The sequence below is a fragment of the Megalops cyprinoides genome, chromosome 14, assembly GCF_013368585.1.
Source record: "Megalops cyprinoides isolate fMegCyp1 chromosome 14, fMegCyp1.pri, whole genome shotgun sequence".
Taxonomy (NCBI): domain Eukaryota; kingdom Metazoa; phylum Chordata; class Actinopteri; order Elopiformes; family Megalopidae; genus Megalops; species Megalops cyprinoides.
Window position 1 is genome coordinate 32284288 of NC_050596.1, and position 17884 is coordinate 32302171.

General features: G+C 50.1%; 1 protein-coding gene across 1 annotated transcript in view; it reads right to left on the reverse strand.

Annotated features, from left to right (window-relative positions):
• LOC118789040 (potassium voltage-gated channel subfamily H member 7-like) overlaps nucleotides 1-17112 on the reverse strand; it is a 72975-nt gene extending 55863 nt beyond the window's left edge. Inside the window, exons 1-2 of the mRNA XM_036545328.1 lie at nucleotides 16554-17112; nucleotides 15343-15573 (exon numbers count right to left, since the gene is read on the reverse strand). Of these exons, the coding sequence (XP_036401221.1) occupies nucleotides 15343-15573; nucleotides 16554-16629 (307 nt within the window). The 5' untranslated portion in view covers nucleotides 16630-17112. The remainder of the gene's footprint in view (nucleotides 1-15342; nucleotides 15574-16553) is intronic.
• Between the last annotated feature and the right edge of the window lie 772 nt (nucleotides 17113-17884).

Consider the following 17884-nt stretch of genomic DNA (forward strand, 5'->3'; position numbering starts at 1 on the left):
AGTATCTCACAACAACGCAACATGAGATGCTGCAGAGCTGATGTTGCGCTTTCGGCAAACATGTAAAGCGTATGCTAGCGCTTGTTATTAGCATCATATGCTGCTGGGTTTCATCCTAACACACACACTGACCAGTATGTTTGTCTAATATGTGTAAGTTGCCTTCAGTATATTACTTTGATGAAGCCCAAACAGCAGCAAAACAAAACAGCATTTAGCTTTATACCACACATGACTTCTCCTCCATCATGGAGAGTAAAGATTTAAAAGATTAAGAAGCACTGGGGAATGGGTTTAGCTGATCTCCCCTTAATATTGTTAGTGGGATTTATTAGGAACACTGACAGGGTTCTACTATTATTAATTTGGTGTGTGCGCACATGTGTATGGACTTTCGTTTGTGTGGTGTGTGTGTGTTTGTGTGGTGTGCGCACGTGTGTATGGGCTTGCGTTTGTATGGTGTGTGTGTGTTTGTGTGGTGTGCGCACGTGTGTGTGTATGAGCTTGTGTTTGTGTGTGCATGTGTATGGACTTGTGTTTTTGTGTGTATGGGCTTGTGTTTGTGTGGTGTGTGTGCATGTGTATGGGCTTGCGTTTGTGTGGTGTGTATGAGTGTGTGTGTGTGTGTGTGTGTGTGTGTGTGTGTGTGTGTGTGTGTGTGTGTGTTTGTGTTTATGTGAGTGTGAGTGTGTGTGAGTGCGTGTGTATGTGTGTGTATGTGCCTCTTGTGAAATATACAGTTCAGGGCAGATGGCTGGAGCTGGTTCTGTTCTTCCTACATTTCATTTCTGGGGCCATGGGGACATGTTCATATTGGTGGCTCAGATGGTCTCAGTTTCAAATCTGCAGATATTAGCCTGGGGTGCACCACCCCTTCCCCCCCCCACCCTCTACACCCCCCAACCCACCACTCCATGGCCTATTGATTCCCTCTATTCCCTGTGTGTACATTTAGCTTCATTTATTCTGAGATTGGTGGGAGTTTGAAATCATTAAACCTAAAAATACCTCTATCGTCTTTTCAACCTTCAGGAAACAGGCTTTTAAGAACATTACTAAGTTAAAGCACTGTTCTCTCAGATCTATTTGCCACAAGTCAGCCTGGTAATTGCCAGTAGGCAGCACTGTGTGTCCCTTGATATAAGCCTGGTAGTGAAAGCCTGCGATGCACCGCAGTAAATCAGAGAGATGTCTCTCCCTGACTGTGGTTTTAACTTAATGAAAACATTACTGTGATGGGCAATAAGAAAGGGCCGAGGATTACGGCGATAGGAAATGGCTTTTATTAATCACGGCTGAATCATAATCTGAGGGTCTGCGACGAGAGTGACCCTCACCATGGGTGTAGTGTTGTGTACGGCACCGGAAGGGACTTTGTTCAATACCCAGCCCAGTTATAGCAAAGGCTGAAAAACGGCAGACTGCCTGTTTCATTACGGGGCAATATGGCAGAAACGGGCTGCCGTTCTGTCCTGTAGGAGTTTGGCTGGGTCAGGATGCTTTGCTCCGCCAAAAACAGGGTGTCCTCTGACCAGTCGCCCCATCCCGGCACCAGCTACAACTCGCTTAACAAAGAGGACAAACTGCAATGCAACCTCTCCCGCTGCATCACCTGATCTCGCCTACTTCAAGCTGTCGCATTTATTCGTACAGTAATGGCATCCCGGTCTGGCCCACCTCTTGTGTTTCTGGTGTGTATTTCTGACCAAGGTTAACGAATGTGCATCTAGTATTTCAACAAGTGCAAAATTGTGCTGATAAGCGAACAGAAGTGAGAGCTGTTCACGGCTAAAAAATGCTGGCTTAGGCACTCACAGGGGCTCCACTAATAACGAGCGATTAGTAGTTTGGTTGGAATCAAAACATGAATGAATGGACAGATCGATTGAACAGATTTGTGAATGAACAATGCCTGTTGTTCCTCTGTCCATCGTCAGGTAACCGAGGGTGGGTTTATGGGTCATCAGCTCAGCCGGACGGATGACTCCGCCCCCTGTGTGACCGGCCTGAGGTTCGCCGCTGAATCACAGCAGCAGCACGGACGGCGGACTGAAACAATCCGCACATTTCCTGATCGAGAAACAAGAAATGGCCAGTTCACCGTGCCTGGTTTTCACAACAACGCCCTGGGAAATCAATGCTTTTAAAGGACAAAAAATCAAACCCTGCTCCCCAGCGGCTGTCTCCCCAGTGCAGGCCGTCACGCCAGTCGTGTGCTTTTGTTTTTTTTGTGCTGTGGCACAGCTGTATTGTGAATGAGCTGCCAGAAGCGAGGGACGGGAGGAAGAAGAGGAGGAAGAGGAGGATGAGGAGGAGAGATCGCTGGTTAACCCTTAGATGCCTGATGGCTGCACGGCCTCCTCTCCCTCCTCTTTAAGGCTATCCTAACCCAGACACCGTGGCCTACATTCATTTTTAATCAGTGTGCCCCAAACGCATTACATCACCCCGGTGATTGATGTTCACCCGGGCTCCTTTTAACACGCGCACACGATCCTCGATCTCAGCGGCTCACATGGAGACGCTTGGCCAGCGTTACAGCCCAGAGTGCACTCTGAATTAGTCACCTTGTTATGGATGGAGTGGATGGGGTTTTATTGCACGGCATGTTAGAGGCTTTGCTTCAGATCCTGGACAGCAGAGGTCAGCGCCGATGGCCCTGAAAAAGCACAACTCTGCTTTTTTATAGGTCACCTTAAATCTCATCTCAGGAGAGCCAGGAACACGCCACTCCTACTGGGTATCGATCACATAAATCAGACATCTTTGCCCTTGAACCTGGACTCACAGAAGTCCCCCCCCCCTTTTTTTTTTACACACGCTTATTAATAAACTCAAATACATAAAATCACATGCAGAAATACCTGCAATAATTACAGAAATGCTGTATGCTTGATTCAGTCATCATTTTTTTTTCTTTTTGCTTATTTATATTTCCACATTTTAGCCCTTTTTACACTGAAATTTAAAAACTTTCCTTTTATACATTTAAGCTCATGATGAGTGCAAAGACAACCTCTGAAGTCAAAAAGTTGGGGGGAGGGGGTGAAGGTGCAAGGCATTTGCAATCCTCCAAAACGCAGGTACACCTGTGTCCACTGTCTCCACGGCATAAGCGCCACAGTGGTCCTGGAGGGAAGGCATGACCTGTGTTGCATCATGGGAGAACAGGAGCATCCTCCCGACACTGACTGAGTCCCTCACACGTATCCCAGCAAGTCGAACGGTGCTGAGCAGAGAGTGAGGAGGAGACCCTGGCTGACCTTCCCAACCTATCCCCAGCAGAGCGCAGCCAATTTGTTCTGCTGCTATGGGCTCCTGGTCATTGTCAGTCAATGACAAGGCTGGTTTTGAACTCGGGCCAAAGGCTAAAAGTGCTTGGAGCAAGTGCTTTTGCTGTCTGAACCACTTGGGAGACTCGACGCTTGTGCTTAACCTTGACTCACAATGAAATGCAAGTCTTACTTTTTCCGAACTGCGAGTTAAAAAAATGCTTTTGTTGATTTAATCCAGGGATGTACACGAGGCCTGATAGACAGGGACTGTCTGAAACCAGGCTAAGAGGCCCTTGTGTCTGCTTACATTTTGTGGATAGTGTGATTCTTTCAAACTCCAATTCAAGTGCAGCATGCTCTAAAGGAAAATGGAAGGCTGATATCACAGACCCTTTTGTTTTTTTTTAATTTGCTGCTAAAAAAAAATCTGCTTCTAATCTTTCAAAATACATTTGCAGTGGAAATCAATAGGTCATGAATGCTTCATTTTTCATTTTACTCCTTAACAGAATTACACAGTGGAGTGTGCGATCCAACGGAATACATTAGCTGGAAATACAATAAATGTTGTTTAAAAATTAAGCAGATTGTATGCAATGATCTGCTTCATACTGGAACTGTCAGTGCTTTGGCAGAGGTCCCAGATCAGTGTGTATAAACAAGACTGATCTGTTGATTAGAGGTATCATTAAACAGATCTGTATTATTAAACAAGTATAGGATCCATGCATGTCCAGTCCAATCCATCACATGACTCTGTACTACAGCCTATAAGGACACATATCATCAATTATGAACGGAGGGATAACCTGATCTGCTTTCCCACTGCTGCGGTGCCAAGAAAAAAAAATAACACTGTCATTAAAAACCCTTCCACATATGCATCCGATGCTTTTTACGAGTGGAGTGTACATTCATGGGCAAAAAAATGACATGATCACACACCTCTAAATTCCGCATTTTAATATTCCATGCCTTTAATAATGTCAGGAATAAGTCATTTCTAATATTGCCAAAAGGACACATTTCACACATACCCTGATTTATGGCAGCTCTGTGTTATATTTGGCTGTGCTATACTTCAGCAAGATGTCAAGAAGAAAAATATCAAAGAACCCAATTCATGTTTCACATTTTCATTTGTACAGGGATTAGTACCTGCCATCATTCATTGCTGTTTTTCATAGCTGCCCAATGTAATTTCAAGTTTGTACTGAATTAGCTGGCAAAAGGACCTATTTTTATCTGCACCTGCCATTCTCCGAAATCCAGTTAATGTATTTCAGTTGAAGAATACACGGCTGGTACCTTTTATGCAGCCCTGTTTGGAACTGCCAATAATATATTAATCTCATATCACCAGAACAACTGCTCTCAGGCAGGGGTTCTGAGCTGAGACTAATAGAATCTTCCTCAGCCAGTAACTATTTACAACTTCAAGTCCCACAGTGCAATGTAGTGTAGTGGGGCTTATTGGAGGATTGGTGCTACTCCAGTGATGTCATCCGAGCAGCTCCTGAATCTCAGCATGCCTGAGAGTGGTGAGACAAGGAAACTCTGGTCAGCCTACCCACCCCTACCCCTCTACTGTGGCATCCGGGTATTTGCTGGAAAATAGCAGGGCCGATTTCAAACCCCGGCTGAGCTTGGTCTCAAAGCCAGTGCCTTGCCAAGTGAGCCACTCAAAGCAGGTATGAGGTTTTTAATCAGTGATTTGATTCAAGTTTTAATAACGTTAACATATTATTTTCTATTTTCTCCAGTTGAGTTGTGACAATACTGTATATATGGTGATTGTGGTCAATGTGACTTCCCTGTGTGTGTGTGTGTGTGTGTGCGTGTGCCTGCATGCGCGTGTGTGTGTGCGTGTCCAATCACAGTGGCATTCTGAATGGAGTGGGAAATTCATCTCTGAGCTAATTCTGTCAATGAAACAGATAATGCAATATTTACGAAAACAGCTGGCGGCTCAAACGTGATGCGACCCTCACCTTGAGGAGAAAGAAGTCTGCCACCGTGGATTAGACAAGCGCAGAATATGATTCTATATTTGCTGCAGGGATTCGGTTGCTATGGCAATGTTACACTGGGCCTCAGATAATTACAGAGTGCATATTGGCATTTTGAGAAAACCCACTATAAAGGTACAAGCAAGGCAAGAGGGCAAAAACTTCATAATTACATGCCGTTACTGCATATTAATAATATACTTTAAAATGGAGTGGCTTAACAAGATAAGTAAAAACAGTTGATCTTAGGTGTGTAAAGATTCGCATTAACATGCAACTACAGAAACTGGAATATCATTCTTTCACAATAACGGCATCAGCAGTCTGTCATGTCCAGTAGCTAGACAGCTTACTCCAATGGCCAAATTAGAAAAGTCATATATTTCACAGACTTTTTGGAAGAGAGGAACTACTCCACTACATTATGTCATTTAGCAGACGCTCTTACGCAGAGCAACTTCCAAGTAAGTGCATCACTGTGGTAAGAGCAGTTATCGAGAAGTATTAGAAGAAGTCAGTAAGATACTGGGTTAAGTGCTAAGCTAGCGTAGAGTGCTTTTTTAATAGAAAATAGGATCAGATAGGATACTCCAGTGCAATGGAATAGAGCAAAGTGCTGTGCAGAATGAGTTTGCAAAGACACGTATGTTTGTAAGTTTTAGTCTTTGTGACTACACAACACTACCCTTGTGTAGCAGAAACACTGTCTTACATTTAATGCATTTATACAGCTGAATATTTATGATTAATTCAAGACCCTTAATATTATTGTTGTAAAACATGGAGGCTACATCATACCTCACTTTTTGGTTATCTTTTTGTTTGTAGAAATGTACAGATTAATGCAATTAAAAGCTGATTTGCAACACTTTCCCAAACTCAACCACAAAGAGCTACATGAGTTAGTGGGCTGTTAGTATTCAACACTGATGGAAGACACAGCTCCCAAAGTGACATCTTAGGGTTGACTACTAACAGAAGATAACACAGCTGCCAGTGGGTTTTTGGGGTTCACCACTGACACCGCAAAGGTGCTGCAGGGGGGTGTTAGGGTCTCCCTGCAGGTGCTTCAGGGGGGTGTTAGGGCCTCCTTGGGGGTGCTGCAGTGGGATGTTAGGGCCTCCCTGCAGGTGCTGCAGTGGGGTGTTAGGGTCTCCCTGCGGATGCTGCAGTGGGGTGTTAGGGCCTCCTTGGGGGTGCTGCAGTGGGATGTTAGGGCCTGCCTGCGGATGCTGCAGTGGGGTGTTAGGGTCTCCCTGTGGGTGCTGCAGTGGGGTGTTGGGGGTTTTAGGGTCTCCCTGCAGGTGCTGCAGTGGGGTGTTAGGGTCTCCCTGCGGGTGCTGCAGAGGTGTGTTAGGGTCTCCCTGCAGGTGCTGCAGTGGGGTGTTAGGGTCTCCCTGCAGGTGCTTCAGGGGGGTTTTAGGGCCTCCTTGGGGGTGCTGCAGTGGGGTGTTAGGGTCTCCCTGCGGATGCTGCAGTGGGATGTTAGGGTCTCCTTGCGGGTGCTGCAGTGGGGTGTTGGGGGTTTTAGGGTCTCCCTGCAGGTGCTGCAGTGGGGTGTTAGGGTCTCCCTGCAGGTGCTTCAGGGGGGTGTTAGGGCCTCCTTGGGGGTGCTGCAGTGGGATGTTAGGGCCTGCCTGCGGATGCTGCAGTGGGATGTTAGGGTCTCCTTGCGGGTGCTGCAGTGGGGTGTTGGGGGTTTTAGGGCCTCCCTGCGGGTGCTGCAGTGGGGTGTTGGGGGTTTTAGGGCCTCCCTGCGGGTGCTGCAGTGGGGTGTTGGGGGTTTTAGGGCCTCCCTGCGGGTGCTGCAGTGGGGTGTTGGGGGTTTTAGGGTCTCCCTGCGGGTGCTGCAGGGGTGTGTTAGGGTCTCCCTGCAGGTGCTGCAGTGGGATGTTAGGGTCTCCCTGCGGGTGCTGCAGGGGTGTGTGAGGGTCTCCCTGCAGGTGCTGCAGTGGGGTGTTAGGTGTGGGCTCCCTTCCTCCTCCCTCTCCACACGCCCAGCACGGCTCTCACTCCCTCACAGCTGACCTGAGTGCGCTCCTCTAAACTCCCACTCCATTTTACAGCAAGTTTAAGGCACTGCCACGCTGCCCTCTCCCTGCTCCATTCCGCAGCAGAGAGAGCAGGAGCAGGGGTACGAGCAACGGCAAGCCTGGCCTGAAACACACTTTCATTTGCGCTTAGATTGAAGTGACCCTGTACAAAGCTTCTGACCAATCAATCCACTTGATTCTGAACACCAAAACATTTGATAACCACGATCAGGTTTCTTTATACATGAATAGCATGATGTATCAGTTCTATGCTGATTCTCCAGCTGACAAAGCCATCCCTGCGGTTCCAGACTGAATGCACAGCAACGCTTCCAGATATTAAGCTCTTTAAATATTACAGTGAAATATTCACCTGACAAGCGCGTGAAGCCAATTGTGCAGCGTTAGACCAGCCTGTCACCGACAGCTGAGAGTGAACAAGACAAATATAGCGCTCTGCGCTGCCTGGTATTTTTAGCCCCAGACATTTACCATTCGGAATCCAGGTAGAGATTTTGCAGGCGATTGCGGCGGTTTTGCCGCACCGCGCCTGTAATTTGTTAAGACGATGTGACACGAAGGGGTGATCCAACAGGGCCGACGTGGTGCTATTTACTCCTGCCACATTCCACTCATTATCTGCGGCGTTACGGTGAGGCTCTTCATCTGCTCGCTGGGCTGGTGTCAGCGTGCGCCAGAGAGAAAATACACACGCGCAGACGCCGGCCTCTCGGCTGGCAAACTCCAGAGAGAAAGCTGCGGCCATCAATAATTCACGCAGACGGCTCCGTGGCCACTGGACGCGATTCAAGAAGGTTTCCCTGAGACGGAAATATCCATTCAATATTAAGCAATATCTGGATTTCTGGAGCAGGCGTGTTTCCTTGATCGCATGCACACTCCCCCCTACCCACGGTCCTCTCTGACACACTGACTACCTCCTGCCTTCCCTCCTCCATCCCGTTAAAAAGGGGCTGCCAAACTGCTGATTGCTGGAGGAAAAGGAGGAATATCTAGCAGATTTAATATGCAAATAAATCGAGCTTTTTTTGCTTAAAAGCACTGATCTCCCACACAGCCCTTCTCCTTCGCACCTGCGTTCACCTGGAGGGGGCACGGGACACCTCGTTGTGTGAGCGTTGGTTCAGAATGCCGCGGCTCGGTTGCCACGGTTTCTGCATCACCTGAGCTAAAATCAGATGCAGTAAGTTTGGTTTTATTTTGCGTGAACGTGCTCTCTGCAGTGAGGCTGGCTTCACTCGTACCAGACCCAAACGAAGACAGCAGCGCAGCGCTTTGCAACAGAGGGGTGCGACCCGATAGGCCGGGGGTGATGAAAAATGCATGCGGCCTTTTGGGGAGCAGTCATCCAGGGCTCATGCTGCACACCTACACCCTCGAAACCCCTTGATCCTGCTCCGCAGCGGGTTCTCCGGGGGCGGTGGGGGGCGTGTGGGGGAGCTCAGGCTCTGAAACCTGACACCCACTAAGGCCACACCCCCCCCAGTGTGTCAGAGACAGCCCACCCGCCCTACAAACTCACCCGTTTAATTCCAGGCACCGGTCGCTCTGTATGGCGTGGGGTTTCGGTGGGACGCAACATCAACGCAACGCTGGGGACCAGAGCTGGGCTGGCGGAGCCCGCAGCCGCTAACACTAACATCTGCTCCATCAGCGGTGACGCGCTCACCAACAGTACACACCACCAACCATCATTCCAAATCATTTCAAAAATCTGAAAAGGTCTATATTATCCATTTTATTAAACATGAATTGGGAAAATTATTCTTATTAAACGTCATCTAACACCACCCGATGTTGTGGCTTTAAATAAAAATACATTACATCTGCCAAAAAATCAATAAATAGCGAGAAATCTGCAAATAACAATCATGTATTACAACAATTCCTAGCTAAAGCACTTCCAAATTACACAGCAGCGGCTTACTGTCAGAAGCAAAACCCAAAAAAGGCCCCATTTCATGGGCAGGACTTGGGCCTGTATTACTGCAGTCTATGCTGTCCTTCTGTTTCAATTTTCAGCCATACTGTGGGCTTAAGCAGCTTAACTTTTCAACGCAGGCCCACAGAACGAGCCAAGAACGCGCGGACCCGGCTGTCAGATAGATTCTCCAGACACCGGCATTTCGAACAGTCCCTTCAGGATTCACAGAATCTACGCAGCCTCACAGCCTTTTAGGCTGGACAAACTGTGTTTGTGCGGAATGCAAAATGACAATTGAACCAAAGCCCCCTCACACACACACACACACACACACACACACACACACAGTGGCCAGAGCTCTACGCTGCAGAGATGGCAAATCCAGCTGCCAGTCATCTGAGGGGGACAGAAATCTCAGAAATTTGCCTGGTACCCTCAGTGTAATCCTGGTGAACAGATCTCATTGGATTGATACAATCAGCTGTGATACTCATTTTGATGAATGCAATGGTGGTAATCAGGAAAAAGAGATGACGGAGAGAGAGAGAGAGAAAGAAGACAGAGAGACAGACAGACAGAGAGAGACAGAGAGAGAGAGAGAGAAAGGAGACAGAGAGACAGAGAGACAGAGAGCGAGAGAAAGGAGGTAGAGAGACAGACAGAGAGAGACAGCTAGCACCTCGCCGTAGGTGAGGCCGACTCTGTGTTGAGGTCTGGCGGGATGCACACTCTTCACCTGTTTGCCTTGCTGCTGTTTGCTGTAGGTGTTTGCAAACCTCGCTGGCCTGTTAGCGTATCGGCTTCGCTGGGTGCATGCCCATGTGCCATACTCCACACAGAACCACAGCGGCACGTGCATAGCAACAGACACCCGTGCCCTCTCCGAGCACCGGCACAGTTTCACTATACAAAACCCCGAGCTTCCAGCACGTTCATCTGATTCGCACGTGTGCCGAAAACGCAACCTCCTACCACCTCCTTCAGCATGGGGAAAGCTGTGAGAGCCCCGATATATGAGGCCATCTCTAGCGCATTTGTGCGGTATCCACACAGAGCTCTTCCCCCAGCTGCTTCCCTGGTCATTAACCACGTCTCTACCAGCGGTGGGTCGCTCACAGTCTGAATGGATCTGTGGCCGGGTCTCCGCTGGGGAGCTCAGGGAGACAGCTCAGAGGGCCAATGAGGAGGTGTGGGTGAGGGGGCGCAGTGATGCAGCCTGTCGCTCCCCCCCTTCACATACAGACTCAGTGATTGGTGCCTCCATTCGATAGACTGCAAAGGGTCTTACATCTCAGCTTACATCAAGTCTGCAGGCCCGTCATCATCAGTCAGTGAATAAGAAATCTGATTGGCCGGCTGGCAGTAGTCGTGCGCAGTAAAGGCGACCGCCGCCCGCTGCACATTTCCAGCTGTTCCACACGCAGACTGTAAAACTATCTGTCTGACATGGCAGGGTGTCGGACTTGGATTTCCTCTTGATTAGAGGGGAGAGACCTTTTGACTGACTGCAGCCACCTGCGGATTAAAAATGTAGAGATCTGGATAGCGGTGCATATCTGGTGGCTGTTCATTACGCTCTGATTACAGGTCCTGGCGTTTGGCTGGACGCTCTGCCTCGCCGTGGGTAAGACCAGTGGAAAACACGCCCTGGCTGTGAGTGCGTAACCCCGGCAAAGAGGTCTGAGTTAAGCGCTCGGTAGCAGCTGCGCCCTGCAGGTCAGCTGGTCCTGCACCTTCAGGTGGCACAGAATGCTGCCTCCAGAACACTCGCTGCTACGCCCTGCAGGGCGTAGGGAGACACAGTGTGCAGGGCGTAGGGAGACACGGTGTGCAGGGCGTAGGGAGACACAGTGTGTAGGGCGTAGGGAGACGCAGGGTGCAGGGCGTAGGGAGACGCAGGGTGCAGGGCGTAGGGAGACGCAGGGTGCAGGGCGTAGGGAGACGCGGTGTGCAGGGCGTAGGGAGACACAGTGTGCAGGGCGTAGGGAGACACGGTGTGCAGGGCGTAGGGAGACACGGTGTGCAGGGCGTAGGGAGACGCAGTGTGCAGGGTGTAGGGAGACGCAGTGTGCAGGGTGTAGGGAGACGCAGGGTGCAGGGCGTAGGGAGACGCAGTGTGCAGGGCGTAGGGAGACGCGGTGTGCAGGGCGTAGGGAGACACAGTGTGCAGGGTGTAGGGGAGACGCAGTGAGCAGGGCGTAAGGAGGCGCACTGTGCGGACCTCTGTGTAGGAGGCACTCGCAGGAGGAGAAGGATCAGCACAATATGAGGAGGTAGTGACAGACAGATAAACAGAGCCCAGGTAATGATACCGGAAGCATCTGGCTCCCCTGATCGGGGCACTTCAGTTCTGAGAAACACGAAATGAAATATTCCCTGAATGACAAAAATGGAGTACATCTGGGAAATTTATTTTTTATGGTTCACTAAAAGGATACATGCGCACACACACACACGCACGCGCACACACACACACACACACACACACACACACACACACATCATATCACAGGTACTGCTGTATTCTGATTCAGCATAGGCAAGGGAATCCTTCCTTTTTTTAAGCACACTGGCCATTCCTCAGAACACTAGAGGTTGGAATTAAGAGGGATGAGAGGAAATTGGTTCTGCGGAGTACCCATGGGGAGAAATCAATGAACTACAACTAAGCCCTGACGTGAAATTCAAAGTCAAAACCTTTTCTTACCGGGTTGCAATTACGGCCCTTTTTTTCCACCAGAGACTTTTACACCTTTATAGTAAATCATTGTGTAATAGAGATTCTGACAGCACTTTGCCTGTCAGAGAGTCTGAGGTTTTAACAGCTGAGTGAAGGACAGCGCAGAAAAAGCCACAGACAGACACTGATTTATCCTAATTGTTCTGCAGGATTGCAGATCAATATCATGTAAGCTATTTGCGTCCTCATTAAAAGCATCGCACTGCGGTGATTGACGGGGTGCGAGTGAGCGCGTGCTAGAAAACAAAAACCCTGAAACGGCACATATTCAGCATCTGCTGGCTCACACCCGCCTGCCGGCGCACACCTCCGAGCGGGGCGCGGGGTGCAGAGCGCGGGGTGCGGGGCGCGGGGCGCAGAGAGCGGGGCGCGGGGCGCGGAGCGCGGGGCGCAGAGAGCGGGGCGCGGGGCTCACAGCGCGGGGCGCAGAGAGCGGGGCGCAGAGCGCGGAGAGCGGGGCGCAGAGCGCGGGGCTCACAGCGCGGGGCTCACAGCGCGGGGCTCGGAGCGCGGGGCGCGGAGATTGGGGCGCGGGGCGCGGAGAGCGGGGCGCGGGGCGCAGAGAGCGGGGCGCGGGGAGCGGGGCGCAGAGAGCGGGGCGCAGAGAGCGGGGCTCACAGCGCGGGGCTCACAGCGCGGGGCTCGGAGCGCGGGGCGCGGAGATTGGGGCGCGGGGCGCGGAGAGCGGGGCGCGGGGCGCAGAGAGCGGGGCGCGGGGAGCGGGGCGCGGAGAGCGGGGCACAGAGAGCGGGGCGCAGAGCGCGGGGCGCGGAGAGCGGGGCGCGGAGAGCGGGGCGCAGAGAGCGGGGCGCACAGAGCGGGGCGCAGAGAGCGGGGTGCACAGCGCGGGGCGCAGAGAGCGGGGCGCAGAGAGCGGGGCGCAGAGAGCGGGGTGCACAGCGCGGGGCGCAGAGAGCGGGGCGCGGAGAGCGGGGCGCGGAGAGCGGGGCGCAGAGAGCGGGGCGCAGAGAGCGGGGCGCACAGCGCGGGGCGCGGAGAGCGGGGCGCGGAGAGCGGGGCGCGGAGAGCGGGGCGCGGAGAGCGGGGCGCAGAGTGCGGGGCGCAGAGAGCGGGGCGCACAGCGCGGGGCGCACAGCGCGGGGCGCGGAGAGCGGGGCGCGGAGAGCGGGCGCACAGAGCGGGGCGCGGAGAGCGGGGCGCGGAGAGCGGGGCGCGGAGAGCGGGGCGCAGAGAGCGGGGCGCACAGAGCGGGGCGCAGAGAGCGGGGCGCACAGCGCGGGGCGCAGAGAGCGGGGCGCAGAGAGCGGGGCGCACAGAGCGGGGCGCAGAGAGCGGGGCGCACAGAGCGGGGCGCACAGAGCGGGGCGCAGAGAGCGGGGCGCAGAGAGCGGGGCGCAGAGAGCGGGGCGCACAGAGCGGGGCGCAGAGAGCGGGGCGCAGAGAGCGGGGCGCAGAGAGCGGGGCGCAGAGAGCGGGGCGCACAGAGCGGGGCGCAGAGAGCGGGGCGCAGAGAGCGGGGTGCACAGCTCATTTGCTATGCAGTGCCCTCGTCCACGGAGATGTAGCGCTTCCATTTCCACACAGCATCACTCCTCTGAAGTGAGGCAAATTAATCTCCCCAAACCTTCGCTGAAGGTTGCAGCCCCACCTGGGATTTGACCCTGCAACCTTTTGGTTACAAGTGCAGTTCATTATCTGCAACATCACTTTGCCGTCCACTGCAGCACCATCACTGGTTTGAATCGATTCCAACAAATATGCCACCAGAACATAACGAAACGTTTGAGTCTGCTCCCAAACATGCCGTCGAGAACTGAACAACCCCTTTGCTGGTCGTTTGCTAGGCACATTTGTTTACATGCAAAGTTTTGATGCAAATGACCAGATTCAATTTTCATTGCATAGTCCTGGGAGATGCATTCTTGTTTCAGGATTCCGGCACACAACACTATTTGTTCACCTGTCATCCGTGCATTTGTGAAATATGATAATATGCAGGTTGATGAAGCTGCTAAATATGCTGTGGTAAAGGACGCCCAGTGCAGACTCACTTTCACAGACATTAGCGTCACTCTCCCGAAACGACATTAAACCTTGCATGACCTTGCTATATTCATTAAAATCTCATTTGCTGCCAGTCACAGTTCAAACCAGCTATTTAACTGCCAACCAAAGTCACTCCGCAAACACGTCTTCCCTGTTGACAAAGGATCCAATTTAGAAACAGAAATCTGGGGCCTGCTCTGTTTGCAACAGACAAAAGCCCGACCAAGGCCCCCCCTTTTTACAATGAAACTGTATCTCAGTCTTTTCAGGCAGCGAGAAAGGCTTATGGTTAACATGTCTAAATAAAGCGGATGATATGATTTGCTGAACGGTGCTGAATTTCCCCTCTGTGCCAGGCCTTATTGCACTGCAATATTCAGCCTTCTGCTGTTGTACCTGCAAAGCTGCTGATTACAGCTCCCCACGGTTACGCAATGCTAGTTTTATTCTTCTGCGAGAGAGAGAGAGATCATTGTTATAGGTCGGCTGTCTGCCCCTGCGTTTCGGATACGCGATACCACTGATTAAAACTTTCTCTCAGCAGCATGCCATGTCGTTCTCCCCAAAACAATGAAAGCTGTCATATCGAACCATGGCTGATTTTTGTCTCCATGCGATATTCAGCAGCTGAAAAACCTCCCATTGTCTCTGTAGTCATTTTTTTTAATCACTGGCAAAGCAAAGTTGCATCTGCTGGAATCAGACACAGACACAACCAACGCAGAGAGTCAATCCAATCGCAACACGTGTGCTTTAACTTTCAATAATGCACTGAAAGTTTAATGCACCAGGCAACCTCGATTGTCCATCACCACGTGTTTAAGGTGGCTACGGTTTCAGATGTTTGTGCTGGAGACAACACTGGGCTTTGCCAAGCTTCTTATAATCGAGTTGCTTTGGATGTGGCTGCATTGTGCCTGTGAGTATTGCTAACAAGACACAAAGCAGCATCCACTAGAACAGTGGGCATGGTAACTCTCGGTGGACATTAGAGGCATTCAGGCCTGATTTTGGTTACCAAAATGGTTCATTATGGAAAGTAATCAGCCATCTAAAGAGTATAAATCACCCTGGCACATTGGTAGAAGAAAGCCTATCCAGAGTGGAAGCGATGTTTCAACAGAAACATCCCACTGAATCCCAGGATGAACAGTAATTACTTTGCAGTCTGCTGCACATTGCGAGTTATGAGGCGTAAACACTGTTGAGAGCCGTACCCAAACAGACAGGAACCTCCATTCAGGATGCAGTGGGACGCGACCTCAAATCCATCCGGAGACTGCACACACACACTCAAGTACGGGATCAGCGCTGACCGGGCCGAGGTACTCACCGTCTTTGCGGTAGTAGGTGATCTCCACCTTCCTCTCCTCGGATCCCAGAAGAGCCTGGGCCACCTGGGCGATAGCGTGCCGTTTGGTGTGCTGGCCATGCAGGAAGTCACAGGTGCACGACTTCTGCATGACGTCCGGTCTGGAGAAGCCCGTCATCTCGCAAAAGCCATCATTGCAGTAGATGATCGCACAGTTCTGCACTCTGGCGTTGGCTATTATGAATTTCTTATCTGCAAGACAAACAACGAGGCTTTACAGAAGATCTTTCCCATGAAAAAAATACAATTAATTGGCCTGAGGTGTGCACACGCTCAAAATTTCTATGTAAACGTTTAATAAGCAATACACATCAAAGGAGGCAGCCAACACCTCCTCTGATGCACACAGCTAGTAGTCTCTCGGAATAGAATAAAAATGCTCAGAATCAAACTGCCTCAATGCATTGTCTCATGCGTTAAAAATCAATACCGTTTTGTAATATTTGTACGGTATAAATAATACAACAAAATATTTATGCTGACTTAAAACCCCTGGAGTAACTTATGTCCACTGCATTTTAGATCAAGGACTTCATTTTCTGCTGAGGAAGTATGTACTATTCTGCTGGATTTTGTATGAGTGTGCACAATATGTCTGTATGCATAGAGCTAAATATGAATTGTTCGTGTGCATATATTTTTTCAACATTACGTTTTTGGTGAAAAAGGATCAGTGTCTCAGCGTTGCTGGGCTTTAACGGCCTTTACGATTTGTAAAAATGTCAAGCAAAGAATTGCAGTACTTGAGTTGAGCATCACTATAGGTATCTGTGGTGATACGTCTGCACCGCACTACATGCAACTAAATGTATTCATCAATCGTCCTGTTGGGATTTTTTTTTCTTTTTATTTATTTTTTCCACTCGTATTTTCTGTTTCTGTTATTTTCTGTTAACTATATCATGACGCTTACACTGTTTGTTGCAATAACATTTCCATGTCCACAAAGAAAAGGTAGTCAGACACTTCATTTAACATTCATAATTCCTTCCAGTTGCATCCTAAAAATTACTTTGAAAATGTTAAGTCGCCCAGTTTTCGTTAAATTGGCTTTCAGTCCTACTTTTAGGGCACAAACAAAATGAAAGAGAAGCTCTGAACATATGTCTTGCTGGGTAAAACACTTTACGGCAATATATGATGTCATTACTATAAATGAAAAAAACACTTACTTTGTCCCTCGAATTTCCGTATTATTATGCCCAGAAACGTATTTTGTGGTGCGACATGACCTCTCCGAACAGGCATGATTACAAATATCTTCAATCCGAGAGTAAACACGCTTTTGCTATGAGCCCCTTCCTTAAGTTACAGCCGCTGTAGCTTGATGCTTTCTCCTTTGTCACAAATCATCCTCGATGCAATCTGTCCACTTTCTGCGACCTTCTCCTATTTTATTTACATACGCTCGTGCCAGGGTGCATACCCAGCCGCCCAAGAACGCCTCGCGGACACCGAAAAAAGGAAGGGGGGAAAAAAGGTCGAGTCAGAATTTGTTTGATTAACATTTCAAAATTGCGCTGAAAAATGGATGCGTTCGTGTCGTCTTCTAAAGCGATGTGGAGGTAGGGAATGGAAGACAAGCGGATCTGTCAGGGGGAGTGACGTTACCCCTCGAGGTTTAGCGCACGGCGCTCATCCCCGGCAGTTGGAGCGAGGCTCCGCGCGATCGCTTGGGAGGAAACTGTATCCGGAATGTGCAGGGTGCGAGCTGCAGTTAGCACGGTTCAGTTGCTGTGCTCACGACATCCTGGAGCACGTGGATTTATTTTCCACGTTCGCTATCCACGCAAGTGACGAGGAGACCGTCGTAATTTTCCTACACAATTCGCAAGACAATCATATGAACCTTTTACGACTTAAAATTTTCCTTGCCAACGTACTCCTTTTCACAAGAGTGATTGTAAACTTAAGGCAGGCGGATTCCATCAGTCATGTGCTTCGGTCTCATAGTGTCGTGTTGCTATGAGCCCGGGGACTTGTCCATGGTTCTGAAATTGCTCTTACGCACCGAAGGAGCGGGGAGAACCGGTAATGCCGCGGTTATAATATGTATGACTGCATCCGACCTGCTTTTCAAGGAATATGCAGATTATGGGGCTGGCAGTTAGGATTTATCATGATGAATGTTCACGGCCCTGTCCTCTGAGTCAACATAATTTAAATGTACTCAATGGATTTTACATTCAAATGAAATGAAGTCCCACGTGCCTGATAGGCAGCCTGCTCGCGGCTGAGCTGCACAGTCGGCCAGCAGTCGGGCCGTGTAAAAATGCAAATGCGCGCGCCGAACGAAAAGCCTCTCTTACAGTATTGAAACATCTGCCTCTGTATTTCTCAAAGACCCCGGCACCCATCTGCTCCATTCAGAAAACAAGTGGAATGAAACGCGCAAGACAAAGAGGCAAATAGGATTTGGAACCCGCGGTGTTCACGCACAAATGACTTTCCACTGGCTATCTGGTGAAATTTGCGACAGCCTTTGTCATGGCGTGACCGCCTC